The following is a 14,503-nucleotide window of genomic DNA, read 5'->3' as shown; positions in this document are numbered from 1 at the left end:
GCCCACAGCCCATCCAGGAACTCTGTTGCTTTTACATGAGTTGGAATATCCTAGGCTTTGAGAGTGGGGAGGAAGGGGCCTTTGGCCGTCACCCTGGTCGGTACAAGAAGATATGGTGGACCAAGACTGGTGCTCCGAGACTGGGTAGCAGGTTGCAAAGCCAGGCTGTGCAGTACACTTGAGGGCAGAGAAGCTCTTTGGAAAAGTTTCTGGTGTGTCAATTAAGGCAGAAACAATTCAGTAACCCAAATTCCAGGCACACCACTCAGTGCCTGGCCTGTATACCTGCCTCTCCATCAGCAGTCTATGCTCTGTCTACTCACTTGGTGTCCCCTCGTGCTGGACAGCCTAGGGGGACCTGCTGAGTCTTAGGAGGGTGACATGAGGCAGTGCCGTACCCCGCACTTGGTCCTGGTTCCAGGGAAGCTCCTAGTCTGCTATGCTGTGCTTAATGCAGGATCAGAGATTTAGACTCCTGAATGTTCCTGTCCCAAAACTACAATAAAGTGCCCAAAGTTTAGTGGAAACTTACATTCTAACCAGCTGTTGCCTACGGCACTGAAGAGTGACTCTCCCCAACACACACACACACACACACACACACACACACACACACACACATCCCCAAATTGCTTCCCTGGCTCCTGGCTGTCACTAGCCCCTGAGACTGTATGGAAAGCCACAGGTCCTGAGAGAAGGAGCTGGCCAAGGTCAGTGTTTAGAAGGGTCACAGCTGGAGTAGAGATGAGGCATGTCAGACTGTCCTATGATACCTTTGCAGTCCCCATACTGACAAAGTTGATTCTGCCGGTGGAAGCTACAGTTTGAGGATGGGTAGGGACTTCACCATGGACAGCCAGCAGGGGCTCCATGCTGTGCACAGAGCAGGCTGGCACCAGCCTCCCTGTGGGATCTTGTGCTGGACAGTCCAGTGAGTCCCTTATCACTGGGCCCTTGTCAGAGCATTTTTTTTTTCTCCAGAGGCTGATGACTGAAGGCCGGAGGACAGGCCAGGCAGGGCTGTTTACAGCAGCAGGCTGCTCCCATGAGTGGCCAAGACACAAGGTGCGACTCTCCTGCTGACTGGATGAGGAGGAAGGGTGACGGGGGTCCTGTTTGGACTCACAAAGAGGATGAGGCTATGGCACTTAGGACCCCACCACAATGTGTTCTGAATAAATTCCCTGCTATGCTGCACCTGAGGTCCCGGATGGCCCTGGGTTCTGGAATAAGATTAGACGCCCAAGCTAGGGGCAGGTGACAGTACCTCCTAGGGAAGTCTCAGAAAATCCTGACAGTGGCCATCTGGAGCTGGGGCATCACACAGCATTTGTGCAAAGGTCAGCTGCACCCATCCAACCAGCTTCCTGGAGGCTCCATCCACCCTGATGACGTGATGTCAGGGGAGGCACCCCCACCTGGCAGCCTCCTCTCCCCCAGAAACATAACCCAGCCCAGAGCTGCCTGTCTTTCCTGGCTTTGGTGTTCTGCTTGGCCACCTGACCTCTTGTACTAACCCAGTGTATCTAGACCCTGATCTCAGTCCCTTGGCCTGCCATGTCTGGTGGAAACAAAGGGCCAAAGATTGAGGTATCAGGTCTTGAGAGGACAGAACCAAACTCAAACTCACTTCTAACACTTCTGTGACTGCCCCCTCCGAAAGGTGTGGAGACTCCTCCCTACAGCAAGCCAGCCACAATACAGCAGCAGACGCCAGCCAGCATTATCCAGCTCTAGACAGGCCTGATGCTGAGCTGTCTAGAGCTGACTGCCTTCCCCAGCGAAGGCTCTAAACCCAAGGATGCCCCCATGGTAGCACTGCCTTACTTAAGGTCTCTGGCTGCTACCATTTGGGGCTGACATCTGTCCCAGCAGCTCACAGGACTCTGAAAACTACTTGTCTAGTTACCTAAGCAGACAAAGAGACACATGGGGCAAAGTGTGGTCAGGGAAGGAATGTGTGAGACAAGGTAGAGAAAGGACATCACTTTCCAGTCCTCTCTGGCTCTGCTTTCTCTGGGTACTATCTCCAGGGACCTCCACAAGTCCAGCTGTCCAGAAGATGACCAAGTCCTGTCCTTGGGATGTGTGCAGAAGCTTCATTATGTAGCCGTGATTCATCACCTGACATTGGGGACCGAATTGACCTTCATCCTCTCTGCTCCTTCCCAAAGGCTTGGGCTGTGGTGCTGCACATACTGCCTGGATCTCTCCAGGAGCTATGCAGGGAAGCAGGCCTCCCTCAGCCCTCATCCAGTCATTAGCATAAAAAGGCATTGTTGCTTTGAAGAGCCTCTGGATTTTTAAGAGCTATTTGCCAAGAACTAGAGATGTACGGCAAATGTAACATCACAACGTGTGGTTACTGAACTACCCCAGCTCAGTTGGCAGCTTTTGGAAGCCAAGTTCTAGTTCCCAAGAAGTTGGGGTAGACCCAGGAACCTTGCAGAGGAAGCTGTATGGATAGGGTTCCTCTTCTTCCTTGGGTTTCCATGTAGATCCCTCAACCAGGCATTCTTTCCAAATTCTCAACCATTACCCTCCCTTTCTCCTCGACACAACTCTATCAGGCCCTCACACATAGGTCTCAATCTGCTTCCCAGCTCCCTAGCCTAGGGCAGAAACTGCTGGAAGGTTCTCTGCTCATGCAGAGGCTAAGCAGGCCCAAACCCCGTGACCTGGGCCCTCTGACTCTACAGTCTTGGTATATAAGAGAGCACTCTGTCTCCCAAGCCACCAAGGTACCTGTATGGCTCCTGCTTGCCTGTTTGGTGGGACAGGCTGCCTAGCTCCCGAGGGGTGTCCCCAGCTAGCTCCTGGCCTGCCTCTCCCCAGGGGAATGGGTCTTTGTCCACAGACTATGGCGCTGGACTCACAGGACAGCGGTCAGACTTCACATCTGCCTCCTGGGTGTCCTTTACCCTCGCTCAGGCTTCAGCTCTTTAAGAATAACTACTGCCTGTTTCTCTCACACTTGGCAGGGCCAGGCACTGGAGCCTGAGGCCTCCAAAGATGGGTTCATAGCACATGGACTCTCCCTGCCCTCAACCTATATCCTGGCATGAGGTGCTCTGGCACAGGCTGGGTGACTGCCACCCGAGCATCATTCCCCTCCCTAGGGCTTAGATTTAGACCCCTGTCCTATCAGGGCTCCCTAGTCTGTGTAAGAACCCACCCATGCCCTCAGATGTCCCCTGATTGAACATGGAAATGAGTGGTCATGATAGTGAATTGTGCCAGATGTGCCCACAGAGTGGCTGATAGGATCCGTGGGTCTGCATCTCTTACAGTGGCCTTTCTTGAGAGGAAAGGAAACAGGGAAAGGAGCCACAACTTAGGGCCTGTGGACCTGGGTTCCTCCAGATTTAAGAGATCAGTCAGAGCTTACCAGATTCTGTGCCCTGCTCTGTGGATCTGCCCTAGCAAGAGTAAAAGCCTGTGACCATGGGGCTGATTCTCAAAGGGGTCCAGAGCCCCAGAGTCCAGAAACACGAGAGCGTGCACGCGCGCGCGCTCACACACACACACACACACACACACACACACACACACACACACACACTATATAAAAGTGGGCTATGAAAAAATTAAAAAAATAAAGCCCCCACCACAGCCTTTCGTTCAGAATCTGTTCTAACAGATTCACCCAAGCTGGTTAACGGTATTTGCGGTTTGCAAGATGCTACATGTCCCGAGAAAATGACAGACAAGTTATTATCACCTCCCCACTGTCCTCCTGCCCAAACCTGCCTGTGCCGGGCACCCAGCTGCCGGGAGCGGGTGCGAGGAAATTAACAGCCCTGTGCCGCGCCCGCCCCCGCCCACCCTCTCACCCACCACCCTGCACCAGCCCTGCCAGGCTAGGGGCTTCCAGCCAGGCCCCGACCATCTTGGACTGGGGTGGGGGAAGGGAGGGAGGGGAGGAGGAGGGGTCGGGAGAGGAGCCTCGGCAGGAGGGATGTCTGCTCTGCTCCGATGTTGGGCAAAGTACTTCCTGCAAGCCCCGCGGAACACACGCATCCGCGCGCAGGCAAGTCTGGACGGCTCTGTGTCAACAGCCGAAGATAAATAAGATTTTATCAGCTCGGAATCTGTTGAAACACATCCACCTAGCGGTTCTAGGGAAGGAGAGGCGGGAGGAGGGCAGCAGGGAGGAAGCATCCTCACGTGACACCCTGGAAAAAAGATGTCCACCCTCCTGCCCCTTCTTCAGAATCTGACCCTGAGGACTGACCCCATAAGGTCTGCCCAGGAAGGGGAACGCTGGCGACTTCCTGGTCTGAGGACTGGAGTATCCTGGAGAGTTTCCCTGTGGTTGCTGGTTTTACCTTCTGACCCTCCGAGGTTGGGGAAGCCTTGGCCTCCCTCCCTGAAACTCCCCACCCCTGGCTGAAATAGATTCCCACAGATTTAACCTGTGGCCAGTGTAGGGCTGGCAGGTGTGTGTGCCCCAACACCCCAAGACCATTGGACTAGGGACACCACTGGAGGATGCAGAAGTGAGGCGAAGCCTTTGCCTTGCCCTAGGGAGAGGGGCCCCCTGTAGCTTCATCCTTGGACTTGGGCTTCCCTCCACAATGCCTCGGTGGGAGACTTGTCCCACCGACTTCCCAGCTCTGATTCTTTCTCTGGGGATTATCATGCCACAGTCGCTGCATTGGTACCAGGGACAGCTCCCGGCACTTTGAGCTCCTCCCCAGGGTGGGGCATCTGTGGCTTGTCCCTTACCAGCTCTGCTACTCTGAAATGTATCCCTATCTTTCTCCAGACTGCCCCCTCCCCCGGGTCCCACTGTAAGCCATGGAGGGCAGTACCACCTCACACCCATCCCAGGACACCTGTAGGCACAAAAGCCGCCTTCCGAAGAGGGTCAGGACTCTGACCACACCTTGGCAGTGGTAGTGCATGACTTGGGGGTGGAGCCAAGTGTCTTAGATCCTCAGAGGGCAGTGATGGGGAGGGGGGCAATGGCCTGCAGGGCTGGGACAGGGCTCCAGGAATGGGCACTGTGGTGAGGCAAGGTTTGACGCTTCCCACTGCTCCGGAGTGGGTGGGTGGGGGAGGGGAGCTCCGATGCCTCCCTCTGTGGCTGGGCTGTGCCCTGAGCCTGGCTCCATCCTGGTAGGAACACAGAGAGGAGCGTAATGCACCCTCCCTCCCTCCAGGCTTGTTTGGGCTTCCCAGGAATGTGGCCCCAGGGAACCACCATACCTGGCCTGCTCCCAGCCCGTCCTGGCTCAGGCCCTACTGGGTCTATGACCCCTTCTCAGGTCATGAGCTAAAGCATGGGCGAGAAAGGAACCTCTGGGTAGTCAGTCAGCTCTGGAAAGACCATTGCAAGAGAACCCAGGTCTGTGGGTCCCCCGTCAACTGTGCCAACCCACAAATGACCTCACCTGGTAATGAGAGCAACCATGCTGGAATAAGAGGCATCTGACCTTGCTGGCACTCGGCCACACAGCTGGCATCTGGGGGTCTTGTGGTAAGCCAGTGGTAGACAAACTTGGCAGGTGGTCCAGTGTTTAGAGCAATCCAGCCTACATTCCTGAGCCAGTACAGGGAGCCAAGCGGCCAGACTTCAAAGGCTAATCTCCTTTTGCTGCCTCTGGTGACTCTGACCCCAGTGCCGCCCCCCACCGCTCAGCCTATTTTCTGTAAGTAGCCTAGGCCTCAGCAATGGGCAAACAATGGGTACTCAGCCGATGCTGGTTAATGATGGATATCCCTTCACCAGGAAGCTGCCTTGGTTGACCTTAGGTTGAGTCCCTCTGAGCTCAGGACTAGCTAGGTCATGTGCAATTATCTGAGCCTGGGTCTTGTTGGGAAGCCTTCATTTGTGAATAAGTAAGAGGCCTGGGCACTCTACTGGTACCAACTGTTTGCCTGGCACTGTGTATATTAATTTACTTAATGCTTGAGGATCCCACACTGCGAACTTTATGTCACCCCAGAAAACCAAGCTGGCCTCCCTGGTGTGGCTCCAAGCTGCTCCTTTGAGAATACAGGCTCCTTCAGCTGCTCTCTCTGCTTTTCAAAACAATCCCTCAGGCCTTCGCAGGTCCTCATAGTGAGCCTCTCGCTCTTTAAGTAGAACGGAAGGGACCTACTTCATGTGCCTCTCTCTCCTGCCTTCTCTGCCTTGCATTGGCCCATGATATATGAGATTCTGCGAGCTCCTTATGGGAAACCTTAGGCCTGTGGATCCCCCACTCTCCCTGCAAGGAAAAGACTTGCTGTGTGAGCATCACCTGCTCTTTCCAGGTTTGTTAACAGCTCACCATCTCTGACCTCGGTTTCCCCGACTGTCATAATGGAGCATGGTGAACATTTTCCAGGCTGATGTAACTCATGATTCTGAGTCAATGGGGCCTTTAGAGGGGTGAAGCACCATCAAAATCCCCTCTAAACCCAAGAGCGGGAACCTCCATTGCCCTTGAGGAGGAAGGTGTGAGGAGTCTCCAGGAGTTTCAGGAGCGAGAGTGGAGGGTCAGCTAGCATGTAAATAAGTGAACATAATAGAAGTGGCCTCAACAGGGCCAGTTCAGTGCTTAGATGGGAGACCTGGGCCACAGGACATGGATGCTGGAGCATTGGTAGCATCTATTGTCCCCGGGGCAGGCCCTGGCATGACCTCAGGCCCAGTCAGGTTCTAGGATGGGGAAACTGGGTCTTGCCTCACACAACTACAGAGTTTGGCTGCCTGGACTTAGTAACTTTCGTTGGTGGAACAGTGCTGTGTGGCTGGTCAACATGTAAGGCCTTGCTGGTCCAGAGAGTTCTCCATTGGAGAATAAGGGTGGAAGGGGCAAGCAGTCCATCTGTGGAGTGTTTCTTCTGTGCAAAGCAGCAAAATGCAATTCCGAGCTTGTCCAACAAACTCAATGCTGCAAATCTACCTCTGCAGCCAGGCCAAAGAGTTAGGCTGGGAAGACAAGTCAGAGACCGATTCCCACTGTCCTCCCCACACTTTCTCACTCTTTACCATCTTTATCCAACAGTCTACCCCTCGCAGCCTTCGGGATTCAGGTGTAAACAGCCAGGCAGTTGCTGAGTGGGCGGCAGGCATACCCATCTCTACACTCTGAAGGAAGGATTCCTGAAAGAGGGGACACACGGGAGCAGGCCTCGTCAGGGTGCTTGGGAAAGGGGTCTCGCGGAAGGGGCCCAGCCTGGACAAGCATGTGGGGCTGGGCTGTGATCTCAATCTGGCATTTCCCTCCCTCCAGTACTCCCCACTTTTGAAGAAGCTGTATTGCCAGATTGCCAAGACATGCCCTATCCAGATCAAGGTGTCCACACCACCGCCCCCAGGCACGGCCATCCGGGCCATGCCTGTCTACAAGAAGGCAGAGCACGTGACCGACATCGTTAAGCGCTGCCCCAACCATGAGCTTGGCAGGGACTTCAATGAAGGTGAGCACCCCCTCTCCACTGTGGGTCCCCAAACTCTGTAGCACCATGGCCGGTGGCCTGAGGGCCCAACTGAAGGGGAAACCTGGCCAGCAGTGGAACTGAGAGATGCAGGCCAGTGAGTGTGGGCTGGTGGTGCTCTCAGCAGTCCCCTCACCAGGAACTTTGAGCAAGAACCCCACCTCATCCCTCCCAGTCCATTTCCTCAGCTCTGAGTGCAGCCCAAGAGGCTAATGTCCCAGCAGGGGTGTAGCTCTGGTCTGAGGGACCAGCTGACGCTGGGGAGCCCTGTGGACCATTCCTGCAGTGTTCCTGGTGAAGCCTATAATAACCCCAGGGTCAGAAGATCTTGGAACAGCATCTGACAGGCTCAAGGCCACCTGAATGAGGGTTGCACAGATGTGAGCCTTGCCCAGGACTCCCACAGGGACAAGCCCTACAGTCTCAGTTCTGCCATGCACCTGGTACGGAGGTGACAGGTTGGAAGATGTGTCTCTCTCTAAAGCTGTATCCCCTCCTGGCAGGACAGTCTGCCCCGGCTAGCCACCTCATCCGAGTAGAAGGCAACAACCTCTCCCAGTATGTGGATGACCCTGTCACTGGCCGGCAAAGTGTGGTTGTACCCTACGAACCCCCCCAGGTAGGCTGGGGACCAGATTAGGATACAAAGCCAGCCTTACAGGGTGGGGTTCCCTGAGCCACTGCTCTGAGTTCAGCATGACTCTCAGGGACTTTTCCTGACAGTTCATTTGTGACCACACACTGTGAGCCCTGACCCTCAGGCCTGGGCTCCATCCAACTTCATTTCTCTTCAGTTCTCTTCTCTCTCTCTCTCTCTCTCTCTCTCTCTCTCTCTCTCTCTCTCTCTCTCTCTCTCTCTCTCACACACACACACACACACACACACACACACACACACACACACAATATCCCCAGCTGTATAGCAAGGAATGATCACATGACCTCCAAGCCTTCAGCTCTTCCCTCCTAGGAGGAGCTAATCTTCTTGTCTGTCTCCCAGTGTTGGTATAGCTTCCTAGACATGGGAGTGAGAAAGAGTTCCTGGGCATCTCAGACTCCATTTGCAGGGACAAAAACCAAGGCAGCAAGCATAGGGTGTTGGATGGAAGGTAGGGAATTCCATGCTGAGGGCTAGAGATCATGAAAGGGCCCCTAGACCAGGCTGGGGGATCACAGGAGATGACTACAGGGGACTGGAGCTGCGGAACGTGGGCTCAGGAGACTAGGAAAGACGGGGTGAAGGATGAGACTGAGAGGGCCTGTGTGCCAAGCCTCGGAAGTGGGGTGCAAGCTGGAGGTGGGGTATAGTGGAGGTGAGTGGCCCAGGCTGGATATGGGGTACAGGGTGGACATGGAGGCTTGGGCTGGAGGAAGGGGGCACAGACCAGACGTGAGGGCTGTAAGTGATGGTTACAGAAGTAGTCAAGTGAAGAAAGACTGGAGAGGAAGGGCGTCAACTTTTGACAGCAGAAGGGCATGTGATCACCGTTCTAGATCTGATATGAGTTCCAGTGGGGGCCAAAGGCCCAGGTGGAGGGAAGCTGCACTGCAGGGATGATGGTGGGCGGCACCAGGGTGGAGACTCCAAGGAGGACTGCAGTCAGGTCCATCCCTGTGCCGATATGAGGCCTGCCCTACCCTCTGCCAAGCCCTGTGGTCCTTCGAGAAAGCTTGCTGTAGCTGTAGGACAGGGCCCAGGGACAAGCATGCACACACCAGCATCCTCCCCTTTCCTGGAGGTCGCTCCAGCTCAGGCTTGCAGACAAAGTGGGAGTCTCTCGCCCTCTAGTGGCTGTCAGGTGCAAGTTCTAGGAAGGGCTGGCATTTATGGCTTTTGTGTCCTGATCTACAAGACCATGGAAACTCCATTCTGGGGATGGATTCCTTTTTATTCTTCTGCTCAGATGAACCCACAGTATGCAACACACACATGCCACAAAGGCCCATGCACACACCCACTCACATGGAGCCTTGAGATTTGACCTCTGCCTGTCTTATGGGAGATGGCTGAGGCAACCACACCAGAGATTCTGAACTTCATCTAAGAGCAGAAACCAAGACTGAGCTCTCTGATCCCAGAACCGGCAGAGTGTTATGAGGGCACAAATGGATCAGTGGGTGGGTAGGCAATCTCAAGTGAGTGTATGGATGTGTGGGTGGAGGGATAGGTGTAGTGGATAGGTGGGTAGTCAGGCAAGTGAGTGGGTGATGAACGGGAGGGTGGATGGGCAGGAATGTAAGTGGGTCGATAGATGGGTAGATGGGTAAGCAAATGAACGGGTGGGTGAGTGAGTGGATGAATGAATAGATGGGTGAGTGGATAAATGGATGAGAAGTTGGCAGGCAAGTGAATGGGGTAGGTGAATGGGTCGGTGGACAGATGGATATATGGGTGAGTGGGTGGGTAGGTAGATAGATGGATAGCTGGATATGTGGATGAGTGGGCAGGCATGTAAGTGGATGGATAGGTGGATGACTTGATGAAAGGATGGGTGGATGGCTTGATGGATGGTAGATGGAAAAGTAGAGAGATGAATGGATGAGTGCATAGACAGGATTAATAGATGGTGGATAGATGGGTAGATGACAGAGTGCAGCACTTCTATGCCTATCCAGAACTAGGGCCAGATGTGGCAGCTAGAAGTCCCTTCTCCGATAGGTGGGCCCTGCATGCTGACACTGAGCCCTTTCCCTGCCTCCCCTGTGGACAGGTGGGAACAGAATTCACCACCATCCTCTACAACTTCATGTGTAACAGCAGCTGCGTAGGGGGCATGAATCGGAGGCCCATCCTCGTTATCATCACCCTGGAGACCCGGGAGTGAGTCTGCGGTGACAGGATGGTAGAGGTGGGGCAGGGACTTGGGCCAGCACTCTGTGGGGCATGTCATGGACACAGAGAGGGCTTGCTCTCTTCTGAGGGCACTCAACTCCAAGGCCAGTCCTGTGGGGTCTGCAGGGGGTGGACATGGTCAGGAGTGGTCCTCTGAGCTCATAGTTGTGCTGTGTCCACCCAACAGTGGACAGGTGCTGGGCCGCCGGTCTTTCGAGGGTCGCATCTGTGCCTGCCCTGGCCGTGACCGCAAAGCTGATGAAGACCACTACCGGGAGCAGCAGGCCCTGAATGAGAGTGCCACAAAGAATGGGGCTGCCAGTAAACGTGGTGCGTGGTGCTCTGGGCCATGGGGCAGGGTGGGTTATCCCTGAGGATGGAGTCGGACACGCCGGGTGTGAGTTGGAGTGCCACCACAGAAAGGCACCAAGCATACTCCCATCCATGGTCTCAACTGCCTCTCTGGCTGACCAGGGCAAGTGCAACCCAATACATCTCACTTGTCTGTGCTCGGAGGCTAGGGAGAGGCAGCTCTGGGCCTGGCTCCCTCTGGCCTAGGTTTGCACTGTGCCCATGCTGCACCCGTGACTGAGGTTCACCTGGGCACCTCAGCCTTTGCCCTCTGGCTCATGTGTCTTACCTGACCTGCTTCCCAGCATTCAAGCAGAGCCCTCCTGCCATCCCTTCCCTGGGTGCCAATGTGAAAAAGAGGCGACATGGAGATGAGGACATGTTCTACATGCATGTGAGTGGGCACTTGGCTATCAAGTGAGTGGGCTGGGGGGACAAGGCCTGTGTGTTCCCATTACCCAAGAGCCCAGGCTGGGGAATTCCAGATGCCGCCTGAGGATTGAGCCTATGTACCTGAAGGAGGTGTGGTTCAAAGGATGCTCTGTTCAGAGTCCAAACCTGTAGTGCCTAAACTTGGTGAGCATGAAGATGTCAGCCGGGTTAGCTCTGCACCAAGGAGACCCCTACAGTGGAGATTCAGTAGGAATCCATGACCCTATAGGGGATAGCCTATGTTTTCATGACCTGAACACTGGATAGTGGCGAGATCATGGTGTACTCTGAAAGAACGCTATTTCCTGGATTGTGAGTCCTGCTTTAAGACCTATAGCTGTTGAGTGGGAGGAAGAGGAGGAGAGCCTCTTAGCAGGGAAGACTGGGCATGGTTCTCTGAACCCCTAGGGACCCACTTCCTACACCTACCCCTGGAAAGAAGAAAGAAATCCAGGGTATCCTGAGATTTGGAATACCAGGGGACTCCAAGAGAAGAGCAACCCTTTGCTACAAACCTGAAGTCCTCCTAAGGCTTCAGCTGCCCCTCCCACCAGGGGTGTGGAGCCAGTGGAGGCTCCCGGGCACCTGGGCAGAGGGTCTGCCTCTCTGTGCTCAGGTGCGAGGCCGGGAGAACTTTGAGATCTTGATGAAAGTCAAGGAGAGTCTGGAACTGATGGAACTTGTACCACAGCCTCTCGTCGACTCCTATCGACAGCAGCAGCAGCAGCAGCTCCTACAGAGGCCGTGAGTGAACCCCACTATCTGGATGGGGAAGTGTGGGTATTCTGACCCAGCAGAGAGAAGGCCAGGAACACAGGAGGTGTGGCACACAGGGCTGGACAGTAGGATCAAGGCAGTTCAGTTCTCAGCTGTCATCTTCTCCTCCAGGAAGCCTTCTGGAACTTAGACTGCCCTGGGATCCTGGGCCCCCACCTCCACCACACCTCTGCCTCCCATGGGCCTTGTAAATGTTCATCAGTAAGGGGCAGGAGGGGCTGAGTTGCTGGTGAGATGTCAATCGTCCTGGTAGCTCTCTGAGAGGCGGGGTCTTCACCTACCTGCATTCAGGGGTGTCCACAGAAGTGCCAGGTGAGGGAGGAGTTTGCTTTTTACCTCTTATGAATGCACACTGTTGTTTTCCAAGCAGGAGTCACCTCCAGCCTTCATCCTATGGGCCCGTCCTCTCCCCAATGAATAAGATACACGGCAGCGTTAACAAGCTACCCTCTGTCAACCAGCTGGTGGGTCAGCCTCCACCACACAGCTCGGCAGCTGGGTCCAACCTGGGACCCATGGGTGAGTCCCCGGGGCAGTGGAGGCCTTGTGTGGGCTACAGAGAACCAAGGGAGGGCCTGATTGGATTTACCAGGATCATGAACAGGGTTGGTAGAGGACACCTGATGGCTGCCTTCCCTGCAGCTCCAGTCTGGAGAAGGGGAGAAGTTACCTATGTTCATTCCAATCTCAGGTGTTCTGTGTCTGGGGGTTTGCAGAAGTGGTATAGTTAATAATGCATGCCTGTCCTGTCCTTCCTCTTAAGGAAGATCCCTAGCTTCACTCTGCTTCAGTATCTCCATCGGCAAAATGACAATACCAGCTTCCCTAATTTCAAATATTATAGGACATGAGACCTCACGGGGGCCAGCTGTAGAGCTGGGCAGACTGGAGTGTGGGTCTCCTCTGAAAGGCCTTTATGTGGGCACTAATGGACACACTCTTGACACTGAGCAATACCCCCAGGTGTGTCCCACATAAGGGCCCTGGAACCTGGTAACACCCACATGCCAGCTGCTAACCCTGGCTCATTTAAACTAAATGCCCTGTACACAGCCACCTTCCACTTCCACCTCTTGAGGAAAAGAATTGAGCCTAGGGGTTCAGCCCTTGCTCAGCCTCAAACAGCCCTTACAATGCTGTGTCACATTACCAGACTGGATCATAACCTGGGACACCCCGACAGTTTGTGTGTGAGGCTTGCTCTCAGATTCCTGGACTTGCTCTTTTGCCCAGGTTCCGGGATGCTCAACAGCCACAGCCATACTATGCCGGCCAACGGCGAGATGAATGGAGGCCACAGCTCCCAGACCATGGTTTCGGGATCCCACTGCACCCCTCCACCCCCCTATCATGCAGACCCCAGCCTCGTCAGGTGCGTAGGCTGTGGCGGACCTGGGTTTGTGCTGCACCCCCCTCTTCCCCACGTCCTACTAACTGCGTGGTTCCTGCAAGGGGGAGCAGTCTTGCATGTGGTTCTGTCTCGTCCTGTGTTTTAATTGCTTGGCTGGCCCACGGGAAGACAGGCTAAGATGGTCATGTCATATCAGGGCTCACCAGCAGGTGCTGGCATAGAACCTTAGGAAGAAGGGCACTTGAGCCAGGACTCCTGGGCTGAGACACTGACGGCTGGCCACACCTGCTCCAAGAGACCAGCAACTTTGCCCATGGATACAGACAGTTCCCTCCCCGGCAGGGCCACTCCTGGGAGACCTGAGCACACAGCCCAGCACCGGGAGTTAATGCTACTTTCTCAAATTCTCTCTGCAGTTTTTTAACAGGATTGGGGTGTCCAAACTGCATCGAATGTTTCACCTCCCAAGGGTTACAGAGCATCTACCACCTGCAGAACCTCACCATAGAGGTAAACGCCCGCAGACCTCCCCAAAGGGATGGAGGGCCTGGCCCAAGGCAGAGTGCACCACCTAGGGTGGATAATTGGGGGGACTCCCAGAGCCTTTCCCACAGTCAGATTCTGTTCTGAGGTCAGTTCTCAGAAGCTGACACAGGCTCACGTGGCCTGAAGGAGGCTGGGTGTGGACACATGGCTCAGCCCCTAGGGGTGGCCTGCAGGGCTTTCTCTCTTGTTAAAGCCCCCAGCCAGGCTACCTTTAATTTGGGGTGCTGGGTTTTTCCAGGACCCAATGGTTAAGAAGTACAGAAGTGGGGGTGGGGAGGGGGGACAGCCCTAGAAAGAAGACATGAGGCCCAGAGACCAGCCTATACATACAGCACAGCACGTTCTGGGTCGAATGTGGGCTAGAGTGGTTCTAGACATCAAGACCAAAGCCCTGGCATCTGGTTACAGCCTAGTAACACAGTCAGCCTTGATTTGTTCCACGGGACACAGCCTCAGGGCCCAGGGTGCATCATCTCAGTACCTCCTCCCGTAACTATTTCTAGACTCTCACCCAGCCTGAGAGGCAAGTCCATATTTGTCCCCTGTTCAGGGACCCAGGCTGGACACAAAGACTCATCAGAGGCAGTGAGGCCAGCACCTAACAGCTTGCATCTGTGTGACCACTAACTCCTGTCCTACCTTGAGTCATATATTAACCCTTGCCTCCCTGGAGAGATTTGTGTGCTTGAAGCTATGGGATGAGCCTGGAGCAGCTGTCAGCTAATGGGTGCCAAGGGGCAGATTGAGGCCAGGAGATAGGTGGTCTCTTAGGCCTCTGTCTC

The 14,503-nt window shown here is 54.7% G+C and overlaps 1 protein-coding gene across 4 annotated transcripts in view; it reads left to right on the top strand.

Annotated features, from left to right (window-relative positions):
* The window catches only part of Tp73 (tumor protein p73), a 45,597-nt gene that overhangs the window by 29,756 nt on the left and 1,338 nt on the right, over positions 1 to 14,503 (top strand). For 2 of the 4 annotated variants that reach the window (XM_059256302.1, XM_059256299.1), the window contains exons 4-12: positions 7,227 to 7,413; positions 7,935 to 8,050; positions 10,143 to 10,252; positions 10,452 to 10,594; positions 10,921 to 11,009; positions 11,664 to 11,791; positions 12,195 to 12,343; positions 13,058 to 13,196; positions 13,592 to 13,685. In XM_059256302.1, the coding sequence (XP_059112285.1) occupies positions 7,227 to 7,413; positions 7,935 to 8,050; positions 10,143 to 10,252; positions 10,452 to 10,594; positions 10,921 to 11,009; positions 11,664 to 11,791; positions 12,195 to 12,343; positions 13,058 to 13,196; positions 13,592 to 13,685 (1,155 nt within the window). The remainder of the gene's footprint in view (positions 1 to 7,226; positions 7,414 to 7,934; positions 8,051 to 10,142; positions 10,253 to 10,451; positions 10,595 to 10,920; positions 11,010 to 11,663; positions 11,792 to 12,194; positions 12,344 to 13,057; positions 13,197 to 13,591; positions 13,686 to 14,503) is intronic. The other 2 variants (XM_059256301.1, XM_059256300.1) reach the window with 2 other exon arrangements.

The sequence above is a fragment of the Peromyscus eremicus genome, chromosome 2 (genome assembly GCF_949786415.1).
Source record: "Peromyscus eremicus chromosome 2, PerEre_H2_v1, whole genome shotgun sequence".
NCBI classification, from domain to species: Eukaryota; Metazoa; Chordata; class Mammalia; order Rodentia; family Cricetidae; genus Peromyscus; species Peromyscus eremicus.
Note: the sequence above shows the minus strand (reverse complement) of the source record. Positions and strands in the feature narration are given on the sequence as shown.